Source organism: Neofelis nebulosa, chromosome 2 (genome assembly GCF_028018385.1).
Source record: "Neofelis nebulosa isolate mNeoNeb1 chromosome 2, mNeoNeb1.pri, whole genome shotgun sequence".
In the NCBI taxonomy this organism is placed as follows: Eukaryota; Metazoa; Chordata; class Mammalia; order Carnivora; family Felidae; genus Neofelis; species Neofelis nebulosa.
The window spans coordinates 107,703,556-107,715,967 of record NC_080783.1 but is presented as its reverse complement, the minus strand read 5'-3'; the positions used below and the strand labels follow the sequence as shown (position 1 = coordinate 107,715,967).

General features: G+C 42.2%; 1 protein-coding gene across 3 annotated transcripts in view; it reads right to left on the bottom strand.

The window, feature by feature from the left end:
- The window catches only part of CNTNAP5 (contactin associated protein family member 5), an 810,836-nt gene that overhangs the window by 607,119 nt on the left and 191,305 nt on the right, over positions 1–12,412 (bottom strand). For all 3 annotated transcript variants that reach the window (XM_058715579.1, XM_058715580.1, XM_058715581.1), the window contains exon 3: positions 805–998. In XM_058715579.1, coding sequence (XP_058571562.1) covers positions 805–998 — 194 coding nt within the window. The remainder of the gene's footprint in view (positions 1–804; positions 999–12,412) is intronic.

Genomic DNA, 12,412 nt, shown 5'->3' with positions numbered 1-12,412 from the left:
TGTTTTCCCCTAAATTGTAAGCAATGCAAATGAATACATTTTTTTAATCCAGTGCACGAGTTTCTAAAGCTTCCTCCAGATACCTCTTGCTATGTGCTCTCCCTTTCTAACCTCAATCTGGGGACAGGCTTTCACTAACAGGAGAAGGTCAAGAGGTTGGGCCTTGCGGTAGGTAAGGAAAGTTCTTTTTCACAACTTGGAGAAAACTCTCTTTCGCTTCCTAGCTGCTGATTGTTTATAAAGACAGAATGAGTTTACAGTTTGTAGTTGCCTTGTATTTTTAAACATTTTCATTCCTTTTAAATCTTGATAGACGCTGTTGAGCACAGTGGTTTCAATGTCAGGCCTGATTACAGATTCTAATGCCAAGATTTACGAATTGTGCAATATCAGTCAAATTACATACCTGAGCTAGTTGGGGCACTACAAAGTGTGCAAAGGGCCTGGTACATAATAAACAAGTGAGTAAATACTACTCAATAAATCAATACATTGCCATTAACAATCAGACTCTTGTAGCATCATTCTGGTTTTATGGACGAAGGAACTGAGGCCTAGTCAGTGAATTACTCAAGTTACGAGAAGAGGAGGAAAACACTAAACTTTTGCAACAGACATCCTAATTTCCCTTCGAACAAGAGCCATGCTGGAGATAGGACCCATATACGGTCTAATTATTTCTGAATGGGTACTCAATAGTTGCTAAGCTACCAACAATCTGGGTATAGGAAAATGATAGAAATGCTCACTGGTTACCATTACCACATCTCAGTTTTATTCACCAGAAGAGAAAAGATGTCCTACCCAGATGCTGTCTTCTTGCTTGTACTGTTTCCAGTTGCGTCCTGTGTCACTGAACATCAGGCTGTAACTCGTCACCCAGTCAGAGCTTCCATATCTGCCCTGCGTGGCCACTGCTGTAATCTCCACTCTGTTTCCCAGGTCCATCTGGAGCCACTGTTGAGCATTGGAATCTGCTGGGGACCAACCACCAGTTCCTGGAAGAAGATCAGAGAGAGTGGGTTGTAGTAACATCTCACAGGGCCACACCTTACAGCTCTCAAAGAGAAATGAAATGGTGTTCCACTGACATGTCTTTACCCCCAAATGTGCCCTGCTCATCCTTACTGGGCTCAATTTCCATTCTCTTCCATTCTACTCCCTCTCATGCTTCCAGATTCATCTCAAATCCATGCTGTTCCTTCCATAAGTCTTCTGGTCTTTCCTCAGTCATTACACTTTCCATTTTCTGGATTCCTAGTAGAATTGGCTTTGTTTATTTATTTTTATTTGCTTATTGCCTTAACCTTGTAACATGTTTTCTATCCTCTGCCTGATTGTCATCTCCTTCCTTCTTTTCTTCATGCTTTCATCCCTGTGTTTTCTCTACACCTACCATGGGCCAGGCTCCTTTTTCTTTCTTTCTTTCTTTTGCTGTGGATACAAAGATGAAAGTTCATGGACTATGTCTTTGACTCCTGCCTCATCTGTTTGTCCGATGTTCACCAAGCACCTGAGGCGTTCTTGGTACCAAAGACACACAGACAAAAATATGCAATGTGATATGACGAGAAGCCTTATGAAAGGCAAACAGAAGGTACAACAGGAGCACAGAGGACACAACGCCTAGCTAGGTGATTGGAAAGGCCTATAGACAGGGATGGTGGAGCTTAAACCTGAAGCAAATATAACCGTTTTGCAGGCAAACAAGGTTAACTAGAGGAAACATTGGAGAGATTGGCCAGGCCAAGGGAACATCATATGCAAAATCTCAGAAGGACATCAGAGTGGGCTGTGTTACTGGATCTTCTTGGGACTCAGAGTACTTGACACACAGGAACATGCTTACATGTGACAAAAGACTTTGGGCCCAATATTTCATTATTTGACACCCTGGAACTCTGCAGAAGATCAATATTAGCTCTTGCTTAGTGGGAAGACCATGGCCTCAGTTTTCTATTTTCATTTCACATAGAAACAAAGAAGTTAATAATCATTTTCACTGACCCAAGAGTTCACAGACCTTCTGAATCCTGAGTGGAAACTATGGCAGAGTGCGTACGCCTTGGGTGGGGACAAGATGAAAACAACACCTCTATTAGGCACCTTGCTCAGGGCATCAAGTTGGGGAGTTAGTTAAAATTATAATTTAGAAGGTTTAATCAATAAATTCCTTTTTGAGCTCAGCCTGTGTCACTGAAAATCATTTTAGTAATGTCCCAGTCTACTTTCTCACTATCTCGGAAGGAGTCAATGGGATTTCTCCTTGGCAACCGAGAACTTTCCTGAGCCCTGGCTGCCCAGTGCAGACGGCCTCTCACCGATGGGCGCGGACATGCAGACATAGGAGATACACGACATGAGGTGGGCCCTACTTTGGTCACAGGCACATCCTACAGGTTGTGGGTTGACTTTCTCCTAACAAATAGCTACTGCTCATAAGCGTTGAAATGCAGAAGCAGGAAGAGAAGGAACATTCTCAGCATCTACTGTGGAATGTATTTTATTATATATTTTGCAAGACATGAATACAGTGGCAGATGTGGCTGACTTCCCTACTATCCATTATCTCTTCTTCTGTGGTGGTTGTGAGGCTCAATTTCATTTTTCAGCTCTCTACACTATTAGAGTTGTAGCCACATCCATGGCTATAGTTCTCTGCAATAAAAATGTGACTACGAAGATGTGCCCCTTGCAAGCCAACAAATCTCTTCCCCACTTGCTTTCCCTTTCTACTGACGGATCCAGTTGGCACCAAGGCCCTAGCTGATGGCAGAATGACAGCTTGGAAAGAGCCTGGATTCCTGTATCATCACATGGAGGAAAGTAGCTATCTACTTAAACGCCTGCCCTATATTATAATATGAACAAGAACGAAACGTCTATGCTGTTTGAGACATTGGTGGCACATTGGAATTTATTTGATATTGCAGTTCAGCCTACTTTAAATACATGCATAATACCCTGTGAGATAAAAAGCACAATTCTCATAATATAGTCAGGGAGACTGAGATCCAGCAAGTTTAGAACACCTGGCACTCAGAGTTTAATCATAGCTCTTTGAGGCTAATATGTAGCAGAAGAAAAAAAAAGTTTCTAAAAGCCCAGAAAATCAATAAATAAGCAGGAGGCATTTGAGCAGAGATTCTGAGATGCCAGACCCAGAGCTACATTTTTATCAACCAGCTCTGTCTTCACGAACACGTCCACAGTTCCCAGTACAGACCTTCTTTCAACTTCTCACAACTGACAGGGAGGCTTAAGATCTTTCACATTTCCAAAAGAAGTCTAAAGTGATTCTGAACCTGCTCGTTATTTCCATTCAATTTCTCCTCCTGTCCGTTTCATGATGCCTCTTTCTTCTTAAGTGAAAAAAGCAAAGCTGTATAAACTATATGATCTCAACAGTATTAAAACGTGATAGGAGAGGAATTTGTATGGTGATTTCTTCTGAGTGATGAAAATATGAGTGATTCCATCCTTTTATGCTTTTTGCCTGTAACATATTTTCTCTTATCAGCATATCTTTCTTACAGAAACTGAGACTCACATAATTCATATTTATGGGGTTTATTGCATAAAGAATATATGCAACAATTTGACAGCTGTTGGTATAATATGGAACTTGTGACTTGCTGGGTGACCATCACTATGTTTGAAAATCAAAATACTCAAACCTTAACTATTTTCTCTTTTATCCAGACTTCCTAGTCGTGCTTTAGGATTTTTTTCTTCATTTATTTTAATTATTATCACCATACTCATATATGATAAGACTGTATGTTAAGGACGGAAGAGAGAAGGGTGTCTGGGGAGTTCAGTCAGTTAAGCATCTGATTCTTGATTTCAGCTCAGGTCATGATCTCACAGTTCATGAGTTCAAGCCCCGCGTCGGACTCTGCTGATGGTGCAGAGCCTTAAATGACAAGGAATTCTCCTTGTCAACTTGCAGAGCATCCAATCACAGAAGACTGACCAAAACCCAAACCAAAACAAAAGAGGGACAGTTAACGCTAAAACATTTCTTCAACTTTGTCTGAGCCAAAGCCATTCTGAAATTAACCAAAAGGGAATTGTTGCTGTTCACCTTCATTAGCACAAACAGTTAAAAAATGTTCCAAACCCAGAAGCTTCAGCCGACCCTCTTAAAACAGAGGGACGCTATCTGGGTGATAATTGACAAGGACTCTTTTCCTGCTGCTGAAGATGTTTCCTGCATTACAGCTAATAGGCCAAGTACCCAGGGTTGCCATGGTTGCTATGACAAACATTTTGTTCCTTGCACCAAACAATAAATGTGTTTTCAAAATGATGAGAGAACCCTGAAGATACTATTTGCAGTTACTCTGAAGACACACCAGCCCACACTAGCTTTCTGTGTCTGAATTATTCTCTAAATTGGGGGTGTAACATACACACAGATACCTGTGTTTGGCAAGTCAAAGATGTTAACTAAAGCAGTGCTAGCTGTAATTGTGGCTAAGGTATTGATGATCATTAACCGCAATCCCCACAATCCTTGCAGTTGAAATTTAGGAGATTTTAATGCACATTTCAAGGAAGATTTTGATTTTAAAGGAAAAGTAACTTTACATTTTTATGTCACCTAGAATTTTCCAATCGTTTTCAAATACGAGATCCTGCATGATTTTGATGCTGTATCTTAATTTATTCCTAGCACAGCCCAAGCCCTCATACTCTACCTGTGCATTATGCGACTTTTGGGGACAGGATGGGAAAAGGAGGTTACGGACCAAAAGCCCGGAGACCTGGTTCAAGGCACAGTTCTGCTCCTGAGGTTAGACTGGATGAGAAATTCTCAGAGGTGTTCCATCATCAGAAACACCTTGAGGCCTTGTAAAGATGATGATATACATCCTTGGGCCTTCTCATTGATAATGTATTCAGACGCCTAACCTGAGAATCTGTTTTTGTTGTTGTTGTTTTGTTTTGTTTTTTAGAAAGGTGTTTCTGACATGCTGAGTGGTTTGTGAAAAACTCGATGAGACAGCTTCTACGGTTTCCATTCTAATATTTTACAGATGAGATTTGCTTTATTTATCTACTTAGTAGACCAACATAGCTTAAATCTAATATGCTATTTTGGATGATCAAAAATAACAACAACAAATAACCACATGAAATTGCCTCTGGATTTAAGATGGCACCCTTCTCTCATTCGGCCCCCAATTCCTCACACCAGACACAGGTGTAGTTAAATGGAGACTTAAAATTGCCAAGGAAATCTGAAACTTTGTGAATTGGGAAATATCCATCTCTGTTCTTGCATCAATAGTTATTATCACTCCCAGTTAAGCCTATTGTTCCTTCCCATCACCCCCATTATGCAAACCCTTGAAGTTTTCATTCATATCCACTATTAGATAACAGATGGTCCTTGCTCAGTGCTCAGCACCACCCTGTGCACTTGGCACACACGGACTCATTCATCCTCACAGTTATCTCTGCAACATAGATATTAATTATTATGATTGTGTCCATTTTACAGGTGGTGACACTGAGGCCAGAAAGGTTGGACAGCTTTTCCAAGATCACATGACTACACGACTAGTAAGTGGCAGAACAGGGGATTCCAACTCACAAAACCAGGACCCAGAGCCCAATCTCTTAACTATTCGGCAACACCGCCTCTCCACAGGATGGTCAGAGAACCCTCCTCCTGTTCCTTTTCCTTCTCCAAAACAGCAATTATCACTAGAAACATAATTCTTTGCACGTTTTCAACATCTCACCTGATTCTCATAGCGATCAGCAATATATTTTTAAATTTCCATTTATAAGAGAATAAAGCAGCCTCAAAGAGTCAACCAGCTTATCGTGGGGAGAGACCCAACGTTCTGATGTCTCACCAATGCCTCTTCTTCATGGAGAATTCTAAACAGGTTTAAAGTAAGACCAAAGAGGGGCGCCTGGGTGGCTCAGTTGGTTGAGCGGCCGACTTCGGCTCAGGTCATGATCTCTCGGTCCGTGGGTTCGAGCCCCGCGTCAGGCTCTGGGCTGACGGCTCGGAGCCTGGAGCCTGTTTCGGATTCTGTGTCTCCCTCTCTCTGACCCTCCCCTGTTCATGCTCTGTCTCTCTCTGTCTCAAAAATAAATAAACATTAAAAAAATTAAAAAAATAAATAAAGTAAGACCAAAGAGGCATGTCTTCTGACACCCAGCCAGCTCCCTTCCCAGCCCTTTACACCATGATACTTATTCCCCACTTTACACACTAGGAGAAGCTTGGAGCATGAGACAGAATAACTGGTAGAAGGCAGAAATTCCTCAGTTTCTACCCTTATTGCCACTTTTAACTCAGCAAAGGAAATGAGAGTTGATTGAGGTCACACACTAGAAATGGGCACAAAACGGATTATAAATGGGTCTCTGCTCAGCAAAAGTTTACAACTATCTTTCAAAAGGAGAGTGAGTCCCTTTAGTACAAGACCAACAAGAGGTAGAATAATCACATACACGGCATTTCACACCTAAACAATTTGAAGCACGTGGCCATTTAAAACAAAATCCCCAAAATAAACCCTAGAGGGAGTAGGTTTCTTATGCGGGTGCTTTCCTCCAGATTTACTCAAGGCCCTAAAAAACTACAAGCACATCATCACAAATGAGTAGGAAGCTAGCTTGAATTACTAGCTGCATCATTATTAAATATTTGGTGCCTGTGTAAGCAAAGGTTCAAGAGTTTTCAGGGACAAAACTGCCCAGTGATGGTAATGAATAAGGCAGAGGAGATGGTCCCATAAATATTTAACATTACTCAGTATGGGTAAGAGTGATGACAACATTGGCAAACTTCTCCACAGCCCTCAGGGGGGGCCTCCTGCATCTGCAAGCACAGCGTTGTTATCATTCGTTTGGAATGGGACCTGTGGCTAGGCAGGGACTTCTTCTTCTTCTTCTTGTTAATGTTTATTTATTTATTTTGAGAGATGGAGAGTGAGCCGGGAAGGGGCAGAGAGAGAAGGAGAGACAGAGATCAGACCATGGGATAGAATGTGGAGCTCAAGCCCATGAACGGTGAGATCATGACCTGAGCAGAAACCAAGAGTCGGTCACTTAACCGACTGAGTCACCCAGGCGTCCCTGGGAAGTAACTTCTGAGGCTTGGGGTCGGGGGGTGTTGGAGGGAAGACTGGGCATCATCCTTCTGCTACTGGGCACGTGGAGTAGGACCTGGGTGTCGCAGGTTGGTCCTCCTACACTTCTATTCAGGGACGTTTATTTAGGGACTAAGGAGCCTCTTGGGAAAAAGCAAGTGGGAACCTGACCAAATACCCTGTAGGTTTCAAAACAGATACACTTGTAGGAAAATGTGGAGTGGGCCTGTTGAGGCCAATTTGCAGAGAAGACCAAAAGTGATCATAAGACGACACTCATGAAAGGCAAGGGAGAGTCTGGGTTCCATTCGGACCCATTCATGATAGAGGCTGCCTCGAGAGTCATGCCGGGAGCGGTGACTCTGTGTGTGTGACTTGGTTTGGGTTTACCAGAAGTCAATTATGAAGAATGGATTTGAGTGTAAGTAGCTCATTTGGGAACTGACCCCAGGAAGTTGGGTGAGAGGGATGCAGATGAGACAGGGAAGGGAGGAGAGCTGACCCTGGCACATCTGCAAGCCAGCCATTCCTGTGGAGGAGCTTAATCTCACCAGTGCAGATCTATTGTCAGATCATTACCATATACAGGTTTTTTTATACACGAACTCAGTCAGGTGTTGATTGAAACTGCGGGTGGGCAGGGTGGTGTTTAAAGCACAGAGAGATAGCCCTTTGGGCAGAGTAGAGAATGTGTAGATGTTGGGGTTGGAAGTGGTGATGCTGGGGATGTCTTCAGGGTTCCTCTCTGGTCTTCCTTAGTAGATGGATTCATCGCCCAGCTATGGGTGCAGGCTGACAACTAGAACTGTCTGCCCCCTTCTCCAGAGATTTGCTCTTGTCCAAACAGAAGTGTTCTTGCCTGGGAAACTACCACTTCCTGGTTCTCATCTCAGCCAGTGATGGATGGATACAAAGTTCCAAAAGCCGATCCCATTGTCTCAAGACATGGCTGATATTTATGGTGGCCCAGAACTTCCTCTTGGCAATGGAAGGAAGCTAGACTTCAGTTGAGACCACATTTCCTACTAGCTTTCCCCTCTGTCTTCCCTCACAGCCTGTCTCCAGAAATCACTCCCCCAGAAATCATTTGAACAAGAAGTCCCATCTCATCTCATCTAAGATGTTGTCCTTGTTCTGAAAGCGGTAAAGTCCAGGAGATGTGGGTGTCAACAGCCTTTGCTACAGTGAGTGTGCTCGGTCACATACCTGTGTGCCTGTGTTTCTAGGAGAGAGCTGTATTATTACTCTGAAGGGTTCTAAAGCTCATTACTCCCACAGTTCAGCTGTGACGTCCTACAGTGAATACTTCCCTTGTGAGACAGTGGAGCCATTAAGGTCCTCATGGATCGGAAAGCATGAAGCTGCACGTTTCACAGCTCAGAAGTTACACAAGAAGTGAGGGAAAGCAGCAGGAAGGCATTTGGGGCTTGGAAAATTTGGAGTTCGGTCCCAAGGAGGATATCTCACATTGATGCCCCTTGCAGGCCAACAGTTGATTCATATACACATGAAAAACATCCACGTGAGAAGTTCTTGTATATAAAACTTGAAAAGACCCTAGAGTCATACAGTTCAATGTGATACCCAATAGCCAGATGTAGCTGTTTACATGTAAATTAGCTTATCTTAAATTAAAGTTTCAATTCTTAAATAGCCACATTTCAAAAGCTATGTGTGGCTAGGGGCTACCATGTTAGACGGCACAGCTAAGGGATAGTCCATCCTTGAAGAAATTTCTATTGGATAGCATTGTTCTAGAATTTCTCTTATAAAATGGTAGAGGCTGAGTTCTATTTAATTTGTCAAATCAATACAGTTTAACTCCACTCATCGGCTGCTCTGGCCTGGGGAGCTGTGAGTGGATTATTTATTCCTCATTTAATGGATATATAATTATTGAGTTCCATCCATGAGTAAAGCAGTATAAAAGATTGAGCAGCAAGATAAGACACGCTCCCTGTTTTTAGGCAGATAGAGAAAAAATGACTCTCCCAAGCGTTTTTAAGGGAAAATGGAGAAGAGGAATCAAAACTCATTTAAACCTGCAGATCTCATCTTGCTGGCATTGCCACTTAAAACTTTTCTCTCGTGAGCAGCATACTTTTTAGCACAGCTCACATTCTACATTTACTTTGGCTTCCTAGGACAGTTTTGTTTGAAAGACAGTGCCTAGTCTTGAAAGCCAGTGTTTGAGCTGAAAGCATCACTTTTGACTCCATGAATTTGGGCAAGTAATTTCTCTCCTCCTACAAAAATAATATAGTTAAGTGTCCACTTTACCAAGAATCAAGGATCAAGATAATATTTGTCTCTTCATAGGTTTAACCACTATGGCCACAAAATGGTTAAATACAAGTGTGTTTCATTGTTATTTCAAAAGCCTCATTTGGGGCTCAAAAAAATAACTCTGGCATCAGTTCCTCCCTTGATTAGGAAGTTACTCTTTTGACTGGAAGATGTGCAGTATAACCCACCAAAATGGTAGGAGATACAGCTTGAGAGAGAGAGAGAGAGAGAGAGAGAGAGACAGAGAAAGAGAGAGAGAGAGAGAGAGAGAGGGAGGAGAGGGAACAAATAGAGTCAATTATTCTCTTACTCTGGATCAGATTATTAGTCTAAAGCCAGTCAAGGTAATTCTACCACCTTTGACTGTGATTGGGTCCAGGAGTGGACACATGACCTCATTATGGCTAATTGGACAGAGAAAAACTGCTGGTGATGTGAAAGCAGAGTAGCTGGGCAGTCGTGGGGCCAGGAAGAGTCTCCTAGCTCTACGCCATTGTTCTCAAACTTCAGCACATCCATATCAATTGAGGAGCCTGGAAAAACAGGGGTTCTTAGGTCCCTCTGCCAGACTTTCTGGTCCAGAAGATCTAGGATTAGGATAAGTCTAGACAGGCTACATTTTTTTTTAAAACAAGTTCTGAGGTGACATTCATCCTGATGCTGTTCTGAGGAATCAAATTGGATGGCTTAAAAGCAAGCCATAGGTGCCCGTGATTTCTGTTTCTCAGAATGCTGTTAAGTCTGGCTGAGATGTGGGGCAGGCATATTAGCTGGAGAAGGATGTAGACGCCGAGGATGGCATTGATGAACTAATCCACTAGCTCTGAAGCCTGTCTTCACTGAGGGCTTCTTTGATGTAGGGTAATAAATTTTATTTCTATTCCTGGTGGGGTTTTTTTTGAAAAAATATAGAATAAAACACAGATACAGGAAAGCCTCACAAACCAAATATTTAGCTTAATGAACTATTACAGATTGAACACCCTTGTAACTATCATGCTGTTCAAGAAAAAGAAGTATGGGGGTGCCTGGGTGACTCAGTCAGCTAAGGGTCCAACTGTTGACTTCAGCTCAGGTCATGATCTCACAGGGATTGAGCCCTACCTCAGGCTCAGGGGGAAGTACAGAGCCCACTTAGGATTCTCTCTCTCTCCCTCTCTCTCTGCCCCTCTCCCACTTGTTCTCTCTCTCTCTCTCTCTCTCTCTCTCTCTCTCTCTCTCTCCCTCTCTCTCTCAAAATAAATAAATAACATTGAAAAAAAGAAGTAACAGTATGGACACCTCTCAATCTCCATGTGCCGAGTTTCCACCATTTAATAATTTTTCATGCTACTGAGTTTGTTTTTTTTGTTTTTTTTTTCAAACTAGTTAGTTTTCTGTTGTACTCACACACAAAATTACCCTAACAAAGATATCCCAGAGACAGTATCAATTGCTCTGGATATTTTTGTGGAAGGGATTAATGAGAAGCAAGTCCTTAGCAAAACAAATGACATGGATTCTCTTATAAAATCTGGGGTTTTAGCAAATGTGTACATTGATTTAAAAAATTAAGTCCGGGGGCGCCTAGGTGGCTCAGTTGGTTAAGCATCCGACTTCGCCTCAGATCTCAGGATCTCCTGATTTTTGAGTTCTAGCCCCGGGTCCGGCTCTGCGCTGACAGCTCAGAGCCTGGAACCTGCTTCAGATGATGTGTCTCCCCTTCTCTCTGCCCCTCCCATGCTCATGCTCTGTCTCTCTCTGTTTCTCAGTAATAAATAAACATTATTATTTTTTTTTTAATTTAGTCCAGACGCATGTACGTGATTGCATAGACAAGTCTGAGTAAGAGAAGGGTAGTGTGAGACATTCAAAAGGGGTCCCCAGGGGAGGGGCCACCACAGGATAAGAGGCACCCACTGGGAATCCTGGAGAAGGATGAACTACTTTTTTTATATTAACTCCTATTTTCTGGTTTCTTGGAGTTGGATATATGTTATCATTTTCACTCCATATGGTAGATTCAATAATCCTTGGCTCATTTTTTTAATGGCATTTCCACAATGTCTTAAGTGAAAGATTGCTAGATGGATTTTAAACAAACAAATTGAGTAGCTCCTACCCAACTACTCCAGGTTAGACAAAGCAAAAGTATCCAGCATACAATATGCTATTCAACTACATTATTTCCTCCTGGGTGTGACCTTCATTGCAAATGCAGTGGTAAACTGTCAACCACTAGACAAATATCTGTTATTAATTGCCATGCCTGTAACTGCATTACTGTATTTTTAAGTGAAAATGCTTCAAATTAAATGCAGCGAACTGACAAACTGATGATCTTATCTCTTTGTGAAGTATGAGTGGCATCAAATAAGTGATTACTTGAGCTAGCATTTTACAGAGTGCTGCTTAGAAATAATCTCAGCTTGGCATTTCAGAGGAAGTGACCAGCCATCAGAGGAAGGAGTAAAGTGTCAGTTGCATGGGTTTATCTATCACTTTTGTTGTGCCGAATGCTGATGTTTATAATCTCAGAAGTATTATATTACTGGTGAGAAAAAGTGTTCATATGATCCCCCCTTCCCCTCTTAACATCATTGTGTTTTTCAGTTACCCTGGCTGAATAAAGAGAGGGTCATCACATTGGATTTGTCTGCATTTGCGATAGGGTCCCAAGGCTCCTATTAAACAGAAGCAGATTTCTATTCTGTACCTCTCAATGATCTATTGTTATCCTAGTCAGAGAAGAGGCCTAGGGCATTGTTTAAATATGTAGGTCAAGGTTAATTTTGCCCACTGGCCTATTAGGCCACAGTATGATTTCAGGGGCATCGACAAGGCACAGGTGCCCATATCTCTCTTTCTCTCTTGACGCCTGAAAGTCCAGTTTTTGTGGTTAAAACACTGGCAACGCCACCTGAAACGCCAAAGTGACCTAAAGGGGTGACTATTACACCAGCACCACCTTTACTCAGATTAATATCTCAGATCAATATGAATAAAGATACTAGTTAACCTTGGGTAGA